Raw genomic sequence first — 17,941 nt, forward strand, 5'->3', positions numbered from 1 at the left:
ATTTGTTACAAAACGTATCTTTCTGAGATGGCTATATCTGCAAAGTGTTTGCCGTGGGCCAAATAAATGGCAGACATGCAGCAAAATATCAGTTGCCCTTTTAAAGAAAATGAGAAAGCAAGTAAGGCAGCAGTTTGTCTCTGCAAGCTGTTTTTAATGGATTTTTTGAAAAACACTGGGAGCCTATGACTTTCGGGAGGTCGGGAAAACCTGCAGCACAACAGACAGCAGAGGATTCGACTGCACTGCAGTAAATACATCAGAGGGTTCAGACTTTATGGGCATTAATGGTGATAAGGAAAACATGAATTACATTGAATTGCGATTGGAAAAAGTAGAATTATACTGGTGATAACCTTCAAAGTATCTTTTTTTTCTCTTGAGGACTTCTCTAAACACAAAGAGCTTTCAGTACTTGTTTACCTCAGACACAGAAGCATACTCATGCTATCTGCCTTTATGTTCTTAGACGTCGTGCTTTTTCATTTCATTGCTCTTCTGCTTCTCTTTTCCCCATTCATGCAGGTATGAGAGGGTCACCGATGACAAGGATGAAGGCGATGCAGCCGCGGAGAGGACAGAGAGCGGCTGCGTGCCCCAGTATCAAAGCACCACCCTGCGCGTCCTCACACACTTTGTGGCAGATACAGGAGAAGTCAGAGGCGCCGCCGCGGAGGAGGACGGGGCGGGCCAGCCGAGCTTCCTGCTGGGAAGTGACTGGCAGGTGGAGGTGACGCAACTGGTCAAGGACTCTCTGAGGGTGGAGGTCCCGAAGGTCGCACAACTACGGGAGGGCCAAGTCCTGATCGGAGTGAGCGCTGGGATCACCAAACTACAGGTTGGATGTGTGTGTGTTTTGCTTGACAAGGAGACTTTCATTTTTTTAGTCTGTCATCATGGTCATGTTCATTTTAGCCATTTTTTTTTTGGCACCAACCAATCAGTAGTGACTGACACATCCGTCGCGTCAACATAATTTTCAGTCGATGCAGAAACTGCAGTATAGCTATTGCTAGGAGCAGCGAAATAAATGTTGGAATTAATTGAATATATACTCTTTTGAAAGTTATTTCTATAAGTCAACTAAGAACAACCAGCAATTTTTGTGGCAATCAATCTGTCGTCAGTTTTCTGACTCTGACACAGGACAATGATGTCAGCATTCACATTCCTGCCTACAAAGCTCGGTTTGGCTCGGCTGTGTTTCCAACTAAGGAAATAGGGTCGTGTCTAGAAGGGAGCCTGCAAATTGTGAAATCTGATCTTAGATCTGCAAAAACGTGCACGTGAGACATGCTGCCCGTCGACCTATTCTAAACTTAACTATTCAAGGTCAATGCCTAACCTTAATTTTTCAAGGTCAATGCCTAAACGTAACTATTCGAGGTCAATGCCTAACCTTAATTATTCAAGGTCAATGCCTAAACTTAACTATTCGAGGTCAATGCCTAACCTTAACCATTCGAGGTCAATGCCTAACCTTAACTACTCAAGGTCAATGCCTAACCTTAACTATTCGAGGTCAATGCCTAATCTTAACCATTCGAGATCATTGCTTAGCCTTAACCATTCGAGGTCAATGCCTAACCTTAACTACTCGAGGTCAATGCCTAACCTTAACTACTCGAGGTCAATGCCTAATCTTAACCATTCGAGATCATTGCTTAGCCTTAACCATTCGAGGTCAATGCCTAACCTTAACTACTCGAGGTCAATGCCTAACCTTAACTACTTGAGGTCAATGCCTAACCTTAACCATTCAAGGTCAATGAGAGTTTCCCCAGTTTACTGGCTCCCTTCTAGCCATTACCAGGAAATAGCCATCAGCAAGCACAACACCAGACCTATTTGAATTGTTGAAGACATCGTATATATGGCAGGCAATGCAGAGGTCTGGAACTAGACTAATGTTTTGGGAAAAGTCCGTAAAAAATTGTCACAACAAAAAAATCTTTCTCAATAAACTGATTTTGATCGAGGGTGTACTTTTTTTTGTTCATAATACGATATTAAATGAACAAAGAGGGGAGGAGAAGCTCTTCTAATCAATATTTTCTATACCAACAATGGATGAAATGTGTCATATGAAAGTGGTAGCTCATAGTGACGAAGCTCCACAAGCTTTTTTAGCCCCTTTGACCTCATTGTCGTGCTTGTACAGCTCATACATTTCACCCATCAATCCCTGTTTCCTGCAGCATCAATTATCTGTTTACAGCAAAAATGTTCTGATTAATCCTCATGTACGCTACACCCGTCCCGCACCAAGTTAATGACTAGCTGGTGAACATAGTGGAGCATCTAGGAGCTAAAACCCAGATATTTTTCATAGGGTTTGGTGGAGACAGAAACATGTTTAAAAGGAACGTGAACATTGGACATTCATCAGGTAGCCAGAAACATGACTGAGTGAGTGTTAATGTCACCCCGTGTCTGCTGGATGCATAAAACAGGCAATTAGTTTGCGTGTTTAGATGGGTAAACAAGAAAAAATACAAAGAAAGAGGTTGGAAGTAAGCTATAGAGAATGTGGAGTAAGACACAACAGGTTCGGCAGTGGAAAGGGAAAAACAACTCCATTGATCGCAGCATAGCACAAATACTTAAGCCTATTATGAGCTGATAGAGAAACATGGCGTCATGGCACGCCTACTAAAAGCTTGCACCTCTGTGGCCTCACTCACTCCCCCCCCCTCCCGAACACACACACAAACACTCAGAATACTATTTATGTTATACTACAACCAGGTGCTTGCTCAGGACGACACGTTGCCCGCCCGCACCGCGAATCGACATCAATCTGGCGTTTACAAGATAGCACAACACAGAACAACACGTTGTTGAAGCAGTGGACTGGAATCATAATCTCCTTCTCTTCATTTATCAATTGACGAGCTGTGTGTGCACTGCAGGAGTGAGTACATGTGTGAGAGAGTGTGGTTTCACTGTTGGCCAGGACATGGTTTAAATGGAAGGATAAGTGCCTGGAAAGATATGTGAGATCGCCTGATGTGAAGCCTGATACTGATGAAATGGGAAAAAAACTGAGAAAATGTGTGCAATTTTGCGATCGCTCATTTTACTTCAAAGTTATCGTTTGGTTGATTCACATCTTACTGATCTGTGCAGATGTTATACAGTGGTATGAAGGGTGAATGGCTCTGTGGGCCATTTAAAAAACTGTAATTCAACACTTGTGAATGCCTTAAATGCTCCAGTTTGACCACCAGATATAAATCCGGCCCTGATTTTGATACAGTCAGCTCAGGCTGTGTACTGTGTGCATGATTGCACTAGTTCACCGGGTGGATCAAATTATGCAGACCTGCAACCGTACACTATATTTGCAATTCTTCCAAGGATCAATTGTCATAAAGACTGTCAGAAAGACTTTAAGTACATGTTTAGGGTGAAACGGCAGGTCATTTTGAGGCTTTAGTTTGCATTTTGAGAGACATGTTAGCACTTTTTGAACGGCTTTGGCCATAAAGCCTATATTTTTTTTTGGAGAAAGTACCTATAAATCATTAGCAGTGCTGATTTTACTTGTTGGCTTCAGATTTTGGCCATGGTGGTAATAACTGCTTGGTTTATCATGGCAAATACTGGAATAAATTCATACACCTATAAGTAGGACATATGCAAAAGGCTTATGTATGTATGTATATCTAACCAGAAAATTACTTTAGTAGAAGTTAAAGTTACCTATTAAAATATTACTTGAGTAAAAGTCTTAAAGTGTCTGATATTTACCGTACTTGAGTATCAAAAGTAATTTTTCTGATATTAAATGTACTTAAAGCTTCAGTGGGCAGAAAGTTTTTGGCATCATTGGGCAAAAAATCCATAACATTTCAGTATATTGTAATTCAAGTGTTCCGAGAGATAACTAGATTTCTGCGCCTCCTCATGGCTCTGATTTCAGAGCCATGGCACTGCCTGGACTTAAGCGGGAATCAAAACTTCTACGGCTTAGAGAGTTAGTAATGATGCTTAGGGGAAATGTATTGGAGTAAAACTACACATTTATTTAGGAAATGTATTGGAATAAAAGTGAAAGATGACAGAAATATAAAAATGCAAGTAAAGTACAGACAATCAAAAAATTCTTAAATACTGTAACGAATTACACCACTGTTATTGCACTTGCTCACTCCATCACTTCCTTGATTTTAAACATAGTGAACTCAAGCGTATTGACAATTGTGTTAAGGAGACTGTGACATTCAGATTAATTTTAGGTCCAACTTCAAACACAAGTGCTTTCCAATTGTTGACATTGAAGTCCATGTGTGATCACTGCAGTATCCAAAGAAGGTCTGTAAAAATACATGGGGTTTTAACCCTTTAGAGATATATCACAGTAGGTCTGTGATGACGAAATAATTTAATTTTCATCAATAATTAATGTTCTGTCTACAGAGCAGCTTGATCTAGCTCTCACACAGTGAACTATAATTGCTGGTACCTATAATAAGTGAGAGTATTTCTCCCTTGAAATTCAAATGATGTAATGGACTTAAAGGTTAATTGTACCACCGAATGCAGACATGATTTGCTATTTAATGCTTCTTCTATTTAATCAACAATTTGTACTCAAAGCGCCAGCTATGTTTTCAAGCTTATAGTCTTTGGTATGCTGCTCAGGTGCTCTGTGGAAAGGTTAAATCATTCTGAATGAAAAACATACTCTTGATTTAGGACAAAGCTTTCGGGCTTAATCCAGAGAAATCATGTAAACACTTAGTGAAATAGACAAAGCAAAGCATGAATTCCGCTCAATGAACCACTGGGGTTACGTGTTTGAGTGGCTTTCCTAAAAACAACACAAACCCATTTCAATATCACCATTTCCTGTGACCTTCGTTACCCCTATCCCTTGATTGGCTCCTTCCAGACATCCCAGTCAGGCTATTAAAAATACTGCAATATCTATGCAGGTACACATTGGGGCTGGGGATGTTCCATGATCTGATGACAATAATCAGCATAGACTATCACAAATGATGCATAAAAAGAACAAATATTTAGCATTTTCCAATATTTGGTTGTTCACAGTAGCTTTTAATTCAAACATTGTGTAAGAAGAAATATGGAAAGAACATGGAATGTATTTTATTTGTTCTTCTAAAATTGATTAAGTATTATTTCAACCCATTCTCACAGGAAAGTGTATAAATAGCACGAAATTACAAGGACATTCCGCATGTCATGATGACGCAGTTCAGGCTTTTCGTGTATCATTTGTATAACAAGCAACAAAACTATGGCAACATCCGTAGTTAGGTTTAGGCAACAAAATCACTTAGTTAGGTTTCGGAAAAAACTTCTCGGTTGGGCTTCAAATAAGTAAAATACGTAAAGAAACAACATAACATAAGAACGGAAAACATGTCACAAACGTCACCAAAAAATGCAAAAAAAGTCACGTAGCTTACAAAACAAATCACTGGTCTCAAACACTGGTTTCCTGGTTGAAAATCCTGTGTTTGTTGGACCCATCTATCTCCCTTCCTGCCCACCATAAGCAGCCTTTTTCACTTTTTATTCTACGTCAACTTTGAGTGTACCATATTTACGCGGATGAGTTTAAATTGCAGTCAGTACAGATTCACAATTCACAACTTTATTGATCCCAAGAAGGGCAATTCAATTCACAGCTTACCCCATCACAAACACACACAGACAACATCCAGACAACATCCAAAATGTTATGGCAAGCACAGATCAGTAAAACTGACAAACAGAGGTCAGTAAAGGACAGCAGATAAGTTAATAAAATATAATAAATAGCAATAAATAGATAAAAAAAGAGAAAACAAATAGATAATAAATATACATTGTTACATGATTTATCATGTAAGGGAACTGTCAATAAAAATCTCACGTGAAATGACTACTGTCTGAGTTTAATAATCTGATAGCAGAAGGAATAAAAGATTTGGAGTAACGACACAGACTACATGGTGTACAAATAACACGGCAAAAGCAAGAAAGGTGTTCTTATTGCACACTAAATGCCTCGCACATTATTGTCATTCGTACGCCTTTTCGTGCAAACAGGCTGATTATTTGCACTTGTAAACCCATTAGGGAAAAGATCTCAAAGGTCTTATAAGACAACGCTGTTGCGTATCATTTTCCAAAGCAAATAATGAAGTAAATTGTTGAATGTACAGTATGTACCGCCCTAGCAGCCAATGGTTTCCAGTCATAGGTCCATTCTAGATAATAAACTACTGCGAGCACACCTTTTATCTCTTAAAGTGTTACCTTATTGTTGATTGGTAATCGCAAGTGTCGACTGATTTCAACAATATATTGATGTGTTCATGTGCAGGTTGAGAGACACACAATTAGCAAATATGGACATTGTGAGTAGGGTTATGTGAACTTGAGAGCACCTTTGTAAAAAAAAACATGGAGGGAAGCCCTGCCTTAATCATCCCAGTAACATTAATGCAGCCCCAATTACCAAAGGCTTTGAATATGTAACGCATTAGGAGTTTTATTTTTGATTAAACTGTTCAGAATTACAATGAAGGACTTGGACTTTGACAATTAAATGAAAGCCAAGGATTTCAAAAGGCCACGGAGGTATTAAAAGATTCCACAGTGGCCATAGAATTGGTAATGTGATCATTAATATACTGGGCTGCAAGTTCAATGGTGTATCAGGAGAAACGAATGAATCCATTTAAGCATCGCCTCTCTGACATGTTATGGATAGACGACTTGCATGCAAAACACATCGGGCTGTTAAAGTGTCAGTATGACGAGTCAGAGATACGTGGTCTGGGTAACACTGGGTTGAAGGCTGCGTGATCTTGTTGGTTGCACCGAGCTAGATCCAGGTGCAAATGGGATTTTGTGGGGTTAGGCAGTGAAAGCCCTCTGAGATTTGGACAGAAATAATACAAGGCTCTCAGCTTTGAATAGAAAGAGTCTGGAAGGGGTCTTTAATTGCTCTCTGGTGGTGGAACGAAGAAATCTGTAAACTCTGGGATGGGTGTGAGGAAGGGAATTGTCTGGGCACGTCTGGTGGGGGAATCGCACTCCTATGGATGTAGGCCAAAGGCAGGACCTGCAATCTCTCTAATGGGATTGAGGAGAGACACGACATCTCGGAAAATTGGACAAAGGACTCTGATAAAGGGGAGGAGAAAGGGTCTGACCACTTCCACAGAATCAAAGAAAGGAGCCTTGACAACTCTGAGAGGAGAACAGCAGAAAGTCTGGACATTTGTTAGTATGTAGTCTGGGTTAGGTTGAGAGGATTGTTCTATTTGGGGGATGCAAAAAAAAAATGCTCCTGACATATTGTGGAGAGTTCTGTAGGGGGGGTTATCAGGGGGCAACCTCCGGGACTGAGAAGTGAAGCCAATGTTGAAGTGCCTTAAACTTGCATTCTTTCTAATAGCCTGCAGGGGGCGACTCCTCTGGTTGCAAAAACAAGTCCGATTGTATAGAAGTCTATGAAAAAATGACCCTTTTTCTCACTTGATTTATTACCTCAGTAAACATTGTAAACATGGGTTTACGGTCTCAATCGCTAGTTTGAAGTCTTTTACAATACATTCATTTAGTAAATTATGGTCCCATTTAGAGTCAAATAGACCATTAAGCAGGGGATGCTTTAGGGCGTGGCTACCTTGTGATTGACAGGTCGCTACCACGGCGTTGTCCGGTCTGGGGGTTGTCCGTGTGCTCGTCTTACAACTTTGACCCTTTCACGGTGTGTTTTCAGTTCATGAAAGTTAATTGTAACATTTTGGTCACTTAAAAATGGTCAGCGTTTGGTTGAACTTAGCTCCACCCTCTCTTGTCAGGTCTGGTTGCAAAAAAACAAGCTGGCGACAGCCAAAATGCCGAACAAGAAGCTTCAAAAGTCCACAAACCAATGGGTGATATCATGGTGACTAGGTCCACTTCTTATACACAGTCTATGGGGGTTATAGATTGCTCATCCTGGAATCTTCAGGGGAGATAGATTCTTTTGGAAGTTGGGCATCTTCTCCTAATCAGAGAAGGTGATACATGTCCTCTTGAACTTTACTTAAGTACCCATTTACTTGCTTATATTTCGGTAGCTTAAGTTCCTAGTTAGCAAAGCATGTTGCATCTTTTGAATTCAGCTCAGATTTGCCTTTAATATACAGCGGGCAGACGTTACTCACCTATAATGATAGGAATCTTAACAGCCAAAGGTGGAGGCAAAACGAATATGATGATGATGCTGCATTTAGAATACCCTTTGGCTACCAAAGTGCGGCCAGACTCATCTATAATTCAACTTTGACTAGTGATTTTGCCCGTGAGACATTCCTAACAAGCCAGTAGCCCATCATTTTCTGATGAACATTAACATTTAACTTGAAGACCGCGTGCACGCTTATTTGTTTGAGTGAAAATCACCACCAGTCTGTCTTTTTAACCTTTGCACTCATCTCGGATGAGATTAAACCATATTTCCCATGTTTTGACTGATTTTAGCGTTGTTTAACATTCAACGATATCAGCTTCACTGTGTAGGAGGCAAAAGGGAAAATGAAAAGAGTTGAACCAAAGGGAGGAAAACAAGAAAAAGGTTCCGTACAAATGAGGCAGTGATCGGCGCTGACAGTTCATTATGGCTGGTAAATGTGGCCATGCGGGGGCGGCTGGAGGAGAGACTGGAGGCCTAATTGGAGCGGATGGGAGGGATTCTCATCTCATAACAATATCACAAATATTTACATGCTTATGCCTCCGGCAACTCCGGGAGGTGGAGAATGTGTTAGTAGGGTGGAGATTATATTTGCATGTGAGTTTAGGAGTTTTATGTTAGTATGCGTTTGTTTATATCACAATGTTCCTATGAGAGTTCATGTGGACTTGGTCTCTATTACTATATATTAGAGTTAAGAATACAGAGGAAGTCCAATTTTTTATTCCATTTACATGTTTACCTTACCCTATTTTTTCCCTGATAATGCTACACTGTGAACAACAAATCTGTGCTCAGCAGGAGGAGAGTTAGTAATGTTAAAGGAGGAGCATTGAGTTATATTGTGAGGCAGTCAGTAAAAATGACTATTGGGTGAAGGTAAATTACAACTTTATCACGATGTGTTCAAATGTAACCTCGTAAAATAAAATTTTTGGCGAGGAACTTGAAGAAATAAGATTCTTTGAAGGAGATGTTTTCACAATATATAATAGATAATGAAGAGAGAATTATGACCTGTTTAACTTCCCAACTCTAGCTCTAAGCGGCTTAGAATACATCATTAAAACTACGGATGCCAATATTTGTTCTAATCAAAGCAAATATTTAAATAATCATTTGAATTGTGTGTTTTTATGCAAATACTCACAGTAGATGACAATAACAAAGTACAGTGTGTTACTGTGTACAGTACCCTCCCACCCACCAAAAAATAAGGCTCTCCCAGAAGCTACAGTGTCATTTGGACACTGTAATTTACCATGCATATATAATGTTTTTTTGTATAAAATATATCAAACATTAAATGACATTTGATCAAAAATGTTATTCCTTCATTTAGCGCATAGATTTCAAATGTGGCAAATAAAATTCCTGGCAAAAAAAATGTTTTCCTGCCACAGTGGCAAAAAAAAGTTAATTTCAGACCCTGCCTATCCAAGTGATTCTAGTGTCTAAAAATAACCAATACCAGAGCATTGTCAAATGCTCTGGTATTGTCAAATGCATTGTCAAATGCTATGATTAAGTCAAATCATAAAACCGATTTATTTTTCCAACCAGGATTTGTTTTTTTTGAAGGCTCAGACAAATTATATCATCCTGACAATAGCAGTCTTTTCTGATTTGACGCCCCTATGTGTTCTGGAGGGCGGTTACAAACAACTTATCTTGTCGTTCAATTTGGAGGACTTGTTGAGCATGTGGGTATAAACTGATAATTGCCATCAGTGTGCGTGTGAATGGGTGAGTGCTGACATGTAGTGTAAAGTGCTTTGAGTGGTCGAAAGACTAGAAAAGCACTATATAAATGCAAGTCCATTTAGCATTTACATCAGGCAGTGTACTCTGAAAATATGTATTTTGGTGTTTTTCTCTGTTTTGCCTACCACTAGAACCATAATTATTTGACTAAATTCAAAGAAGGAACTACAAAGGCAATTCTTGATAAGACTCATCTTAGAGTGCGGGCTTCAGCTTGCAGGGCTCCGAGATTGGACATCTTATCATCTGTGGTGACATCGTTGTCAACAACAGTGGCTGCTAGCAAATTAGTTCTTCCTCTTCATTCACAGTAACAATGTCATCTTGGATCGTAATGGATCTCCGTGAGTAGCAAGCGTTTCTGTGTGTTGCAGGTGCTGTCCCCTCTGACATCATCGGTCCTGGCTGAGAGGAGCATCAGGGTTCTGGATGATAGAGTGAGTGTGACGGAGCTGGGGGTGCAGTTGGTTTCTGGACTCGCTCTGTCCCTGCAGCTCAGCCCGGGCAGCAACAGGGCCATCGTCGCCACTGCAACCACACAGGAAGTCATTGAATCGCTCAAACAGGTACGGATCCACCGCATACGAATATTTTTTCTGCTTTTTACATTATCTGAGGAGGGAGAGTCTAATCCTGACTGTATTAGCACTGTGCATTGTATTTGGCCTACAAGTTCAAGGCTGAATCAGAGTTATTATGGAGTCTATGATGTGCGTTGCAATTTTTTCTTTTATAATTAATTCACTCTTGATATAGTGAAGCCATCTCTTTGATTTGCATATCCAACCACTGAACAGCTCTGTTATTCCCGTAATTAGAATTTCAAATGGGAAACGGCTACTGTCTCTTCCCTTGGAGAGAAAAGAATATTTGGCTTTCAGAATAATAGTTTCGTATCCAATTGTTTCTCTGAGCCTTTCTACTGTAATTAAGGCTCACTTTTAGTTTCCACCGTGTTCCTCTGTTTGATTCTCCAGGCGTTCTTTTGCATCAGTTGCAAATGTGCAAATCACTTTTTTTTTAGTTATTTTCAGGGTTATTTTTGTTGTTGTACTGATACCAATTTTCTGTTTTTCTTAGGAGTCCCTCATCAGTGCATGGCTCCAGTTCAGTGATGGATCCATGACTGCTCTCGACAACTACAACCCAGCCCATTTCACCCTCACGGCCACCTCTTTGGATGAACAGGTGGTGGCGGTGCAGCGCAGTGCGGCGTGGAAGTGGCCCATCATTGTCGCCAAGGGGGAGGGTCAGGGTTTGCTTGTGCGCGTTGAAATGAGTCCGTCGGAGGTGTGCCAGAAGGGAAGACGGCGTACTATCTTAGCAACCGGGATGGCAAACATACAGACAAGGTTTGGTCAACCGGAGGAGCAATACAGACAACCAGGAGACCGGCGAACACGTCCTGATCCTCCATACTATGGCGGATCTATCGCTGACATGGAAACTGGGTTGATCAACCGTGGCGCCACTACAATCAGGGGTCATGTTCCAGTGAGGCCAAACGGGGGACGTTTATCGGCGGACAGCGGGGCCAGAGTCCCAAATGAATTCTCTGAATATCCGGACCAGGCAGAGCTGCCTCGTAGCCGCAGCACTGTCGACGACTTGTTACCATCGAGGCACAGAGGCCTGACAGACCTGGAGATTGGTATGTATGCCCTGCTGGGAGTCTTCTGCCTGGCCATCCTGGTTTTTCTCATTAACTGCATCTCTTATGCATATAAGTACCGTAGCAAGCAGCTGTCCCTGGAGGCCCCGGAGGCAATGCCCCATGCCCACGACTGGGTTTGGCTGGGCCAAGACGAGGGGCTATGTCTGCAGCAGCAGCAGGACGAGCTGGGCTGCACCCTAGAGGAGGGTAGCCAACTACTGAATGGAGGCATCCAGCGTGGTAATGCGGGTGTGGGAGGCTGTAGTTCGAGTGGGAGGGATCACAGGAGTGAGTCGCTAAACTCACCCACCACCAAGAGAAAGAGGGTGAAGTTCACCACCTTTTCCAATGTCAAGTCCAGTAATGGATGTCCTGTGCTCAGCCCATTAGCACTCGTGCAGACCAGTGAGATTAAATGGGTATGTCCGGACATCGAGCTTGGGGACTCAAAGGATCTTAGGAACTACATGGAAAAGCTTAATGAGAATGCAATTAAGAACATTGCATAAGGGGTGCTGGTTGTTTTCAACGAACTAAAGAGAAACTCACCTGAATGCCTTCAGAATAAGGAGGGTTGGAGGGAGGAAAGGAAAAAAGGGGTGCAGAAAACAGACTGGGGCTGCTGTTGAACTGTTTCTCACCATAACAACAGGATAGCGCATTCAGCCTCTGTTGTTTCCATGACAGTACGCGGAAAGGGTAAAGCAACGGACCACAGCGAGACATGTTTTGCCACGACGCCACAGCATAGTTATAAAAGGGGAAAAATGTGAACTTGATATTGTTGCTTAACTTAAATGTATGTTGTCTGTCTTTAATTGAGGTTCAGTTTCCTTTTTTCTATGCGCCATCATGTACTTTGTTTTTACGTTTTCTTTTATGAATTCATCACGTTTTAACGTTGTATTTGTTGTACTTTTTTTGCGCTTTGTTGCTTTTTTTAAAGAGTCGCTGTATGCTCTGTGCCACGTCAGCAATTATAGATTCTAGGAGAGAAGAGCAATTTTGTATTGTATATAAATGCAGAGTTTGATTTGGAGGTATTCTATGTATAGTAACATTTTTGTAAAGTGCCGTTTGGTTTTGGTTTTGTTTTGTTTGTAGTTTAGCTTTTGTTTAGTCTCCAGAAACCAGATCCATGCATGATGTTATTAAAGAGGAGGCATGTGTGTCTGATTTGGTACCTGAAATGAAAGTGTGTAGATAACTAATACCAATACCTCTGGAGACATGTCGGTTTAATATTATTGCATTCATTCATCCCGGAGATGAGTTTTGGGTTGGTTTCAGTATGTGGATATTGGTTTAAGAATTTTTGTTTGCCCATACATTTTCCCTTCTTATGTTAATGTTATTGTTTATGCGACCCCCTTTTATTCAGTTGCATATTTCACACAAAGTAGACTTTTTACTTCAAATCCGGATGTTACAAATCAAAAGAGGCATTCAACAGAAAAACACTGATCATCATCAAGAGAATCAATAGACAATCACATAAATAATGTATGGATCAATTCCCTTCATTTATAAAGTTCCATAAAATCAGTCCAGTTTACAGTTCGTACGGCCTGGGGGGAGATCGGTAAATATGACATTTTGGATCGTAGAAAAAAGCGTCATGTCAGTGAACGAACAAACTGTGAAGTGAAAGCCCAAAGTCTGACATCTTCACTCCTTTTTTCATATGTCAGTATTAGTCAAGTCCATCCTTTTCTATCTCTGTTTTAAAATTGGCTGCTGGACTAATTAAAACTGAAGGTGACTCTTCTTCCATTATGCTGCTGTGTGATTCATTGGTCTGGCTGTTGTATTCTTCTCTTGGTCCGTCTAGTTTTGCTCATCGGACTGGTTCAAGGGAGTTGTGGTTTCATCAAATATCACAATGAAGCGCATGTTGTTGTTGTTGTTGGCAATCGGTGCAGCTGCCAACTGAAGCAGAAGAGATGAAGTTATCTTGCATCTATCATCCTACCACTCTAAAGCACCAATGCATTAGGTATTCATTTATATGCTCTACCTAATGTATGAGTTGTAGGTACTGTATTTATCCATGATAGACAAAATTGTCACATAAAAGGCGTATTTTTTATAACTACGTTTTTTATGCCTCCACACTGATAAGAGCCATGGCCGGAGGAATTGTGTTTTCGGGTTGTCCATCCGTCCAGTCCATTCCTTGTGAATGGGATATCTCAGGAAATGTCTTCAAATTTGGCACAAACGTCCACCTAGACTCAAGGATGAGCTGAATAAATTTTGGTGGTCAAAGGTCAAGTTCACTGTGACCTCACCTCCATACCATTCTTGTGATATCTCAGGAGCGCCTGAAGGGAATTAATTCAAATTTGGCACAAACGTCCACCTGGACTGTAGGATGAACTGATTTGATTTTGGTGGTCAAAGGTCAAGGTCACTGTGACCTTACATCACTCCCATTCTCGTGAAAGAAATATCTCAGGAATGCCTGGAGTGGGATTTCATCACATCTGGCACCAACATCCACTTGGAGAACATAAAATACATAAAATGATGAAGTGATTTGGGGCAGACCTGGATGTGAACTGCAACGGTACTGGTTGGCGGAGGCATACAACCACCAGGTGGTAATTGTAGTTTTAAAAATGATGCATACTGGTAATAATTATATTGAGTTAATAAGCAAAAAACAAAAAGATGAAAGAAAAGGTCATATAGATTTGATACAAAAGTTCACCCAAGTCTGTGCTCAATTAAGAGAGGCTATTAAAAGCACAAACAACCTTTAACTTGTCATCTCAGATTCCATCAGTGGAGGTAAAGAGATGGGAGAAAGACAACTACCCAAGTATAAGAAGTCAAATTGATAACATTAAAAATATAATGCTCTATCCAGTGGAGGCAGGAATAAAGTCAAGCATAATAAATGTTATCATCTGCATTAAGCACCACATAATAATACCGGTGAGTATAATTTGTGTATCATCAACAGCTGTTAAAATGGTTCTAGGAGAGTGCATCAGAGCCCTAAAAAGCTTCAAACCCTCTCAGACAATTAGTCTTTTTCCACAGGATCACAGACATGCTCCCCTTTCTGAAAGGGCAACCTAATTAGAGATTACTTAGTTCAGTCTTATTACATGATAATGTGGCATTTCCTATGCAATTTGTCTTGCCCACTTACTGTACCTATGAATCTACTCAGATATAATTTTCAGCCCAATTAAAGCAAAGCCAAAGCCTCGTGCATTAAAGAGATGTGCCCAGGTTACCAGGAGAGTCTAACACTCGGGCAACACTGCCTACCTCTACATGTGCATGAGACCTAGGTTCAATTCAGTTCATCTTTATTGACAGACTCGAAGTCCATTAAAAAAAAAACATACAACAGAAAACGACAATGCATACATTAAAAATAGAAACTGCCACTTATTATAAAAGACAGTTATACCAATGTTTCCACAGTGGTGACTGGTATACAACACTAACACTAGGATTTGACTGTAGCGTGATAATGGCGTTCTGAGAATCATTTAGCCAACATATGAATTTGTTCATCAGATTTCTCAATAGAGCCTGGGACGCGTTGACTCCGATGTTACAGAACAGCTCGCTTGCACTACACCACCTGGGTTTTTTAAGTAATATCCACATGAAGTCATCATAGGCAACCTCAAGCTTATGCATGCTCACCTTTTTAAACTTGGCCCACAGGGAGGCAGTATAGAGGGTAGTGCAATAGGCACTAAAGAGACTTATGTTGACATGATATGAACACATGTAGAATTTTCCTGCCAGCATGTCATCTTGAGCATATAATATACGGCATTGCCTGTACACGTCGTCATCATCAGACATTTGATCTGTAATAAAGTGCCCCAGATATTATAGATAAAAAGTCGAAAAGATGAGGTCCCTATCTTCTTTTGTTCTACAGATCATGACAGCGCTCTTTTATTCGCATTTTATTGCACATCATATTTGACCTCGTACTCGGAGCATATATTCAGCAGATGTTGAAAACCAGCACTGCTAGGAGAGATAAAAGCCACATCGTCGGCATACATAAAATTATTTATCAGGATGTTACCAATCATACAGTCTGTTTTACAGTGTCTTAGTTTGTCAGATAACTCATTAATATATACACTAAAGAGGGATGGTGAAAGTAAAGAAAGAAAGAATGAAGAAAATGGATGGATGGATAGATGAATAAATAAATAAATAAATACTTATAAAATACAAACCCTCTCTGTAATCTTTTTGGCCATGTCGCTGTCTCGAGGGAATTTCTCTCTCTACCTTTAAAAGTGTTCTCCAGTGTTTGTTGCAGCATTTGCCCGAGGTACCTGAATGGACTGTATTCCGTCAAATGTTTATTGTCGTCGTCTGTCTGTACATCTTTTGTGCAGATTACATTAATAAATTACTCTTATTGGCTTTTTGCTCACGGGGCTTTTGTTGCACTTGCAGTGGCGTGGCACTCTCCACCGCCGTCTGTCTGTGCTGTCCGCAGTGAAACACCATGCACCATAGATGACATGACACAGATCACACTGAGCTAAATGAATAGAGTGCACATAAATTAGGTAAATAACATAAATAATCAGTCTCATACCGCGTTTTTCTGCTGTTCATGGTGTGTGGAGTTTCACTGCTGGTCGAGGCTCAGCCTTAACACACACACGGTGCTCAGCGGAGTGATGCTTTTTAAAAACAAACGTGCCTCGGGAGAGCCTTATGTTTTTGGATTAAGTCAATAAATCTCAGTAGATGTACAAAATAAAAGCCTGTGCAACATCCATATTAAAATTGTGCATCCCTACAAGGTCTTGGTAATGATGTGATGGTCAAAAAATAAATCAAACATATTTGAATGTTTTAGCTATGGTTCAAAACAGAGAAGGTGCATACCACTTATGCAGACACTCTTTTCTGTTGCTCAGTTTTCATTTAGCTGTTATTTCCTTAACCACAGGGCTTATACAGTGTTTACCCGTCACAAATAAATCATTGGTAGGATTGAATGTTAATTTATGACTGAAGCGCTGGGTCGCAATCAAACCAAACAGCAGATTACTGGACTACTGACAGCAGTGTCTCGGACAACGCCGTGTCGTGCTCATCCGCATCAGTGAAGAACACAGACTGACAAATTTCTACAGAGGATTGCCGTACTCGAAACAATAACATTTGCACTGGAGACGACTTGTGAACTCTCCCAATGTCTCCCACCGGTCAGCTCAGCAGAACTCAACTTGACACGATTTAAATGAACATCCAACTCTAAATGACACCAGAACTTTCCCCAGACTCACTGAAACTGAAACAGAGAAGTTGTGTGTGGTGACTGGGATTTATACCTGCTGGGATAATATAAAACATAAAAGACAAGTGCAAGACTGTACTGCACAGTACCAAGGAGAGACACTTTTAGAGAGCCATTTACGGCCACGGCTCAGCCAACTTCAACCCTGGACATCTGGCAGATACGGACATAAACACAGACCACATTCACCCCGAAAAGCTAGCTATCTAAAGCTAGAAAACAGGTTTAAAATGTTTATGATTCTCCATGAGAGAAATGGAGATGCATAGTGCTGATAAGAATGGACAAGGGAGGATTATGATGGTTTTGAGCCAACGGAAGAAAGGCAAGGAAGGCATGAGGAATGGAGCGAAAGCCTAGACTGTAAATAAGAAGTCGACGTAGTCACCATGACGTCACCCATTAATTTGCGGACTGCTGTTTTAAAGCCTTGAGTTTGGCATTTTGTTTTTTTGCATTCAGAAGTGATACAAGAGGGTGGAGCTAAGCACAACCGAATGCTGAATAAGACATTTTCAGGCAACCAAAAAGGTTATAATTAACTTTCATGAGCTGAAAAAACACTGTGAAAGGGTTAATGTTGGAAGACAAAAACACAGAAAACTCCCAGACCGGACAACAACGTGGTAACGACCTGTCAATCACAAGGTAGCCCTGCCCTAAAGCATACCCTGCTTTAAGGTCCATTTGACTCTAAATGGGACCATAATTTACTAAATGAACATCATGATGTATTGAAGAAGACTTGAAACTAGCGATTGAGACCATAAACTCATGTTTACAGTGTTTACTGAGGTAATACATCAAGTGAGAAGTAGGGTAATTTTCTCATAGACTTTTATACAATCTGACTTCGTTTTGCAACAAGAGGAGTCGCCCCCTGCTGGCTGTTAGAAATAATGCAATTTTATGGCACTTACAAATTGGCTTCACTTCTAAGACCCGAAGGTTGCCTCACTGAGCGAAAGGTGGGGGGGAAATCATCTAAAGACACATTTCAACCTCTAACTTT

General features: G+C 40.6%; 1 protein-coding gene across 1 annotated transcript in view; it reads left to right on the top strand.

Moving 5' to 3' along the window:
* LOC141757663 (transmembrane protein 132C) overlaps positions 1 to 13,400 on the top strand; it is a 179,311-nt gene extending 165,911 nt beyond the window's left edge. Inside the window, exons 8-10 of the mRNA XM_074618283.1 lie at positions 526 to 838; positions 10,345 to 10,536; positions 11,051 to 13,400. Of these exons, the coding sequence (XP_074474384.1) occupies positions 526 to 838; positions 10,345 to 10,536; positions 11,051 to 12,133 (1,588 nt within the window). The 3' untranslated portion in view covers positions 12,134 to 13,400. The remainder of the gene's footprint in view (positions 1 to 525; positions 839 to 10,344; positions 10,537 to 11,050) is intronic.
* The last annotated feature ends 4,541 nt before the right edge of the window (positions 13,401 to 17,941 follow it).

The sequence above is a fragment of the Sebastes fasciatus genome, chromosome 19 (genome assembly GCF_043250625.1).
Source record: "Sebastes fasciatus isolate fSebFas1 chromosome 19, fSebFas1.pri, whole genome shotgun sequence".
Taxonomy (NCBI): domain Eukaryota; kingdom Metazoa; phylum Chordata; class Actinopteri; order Perciformes; family Sebastidae; genus Sebastes; species Sebastes fasciatus.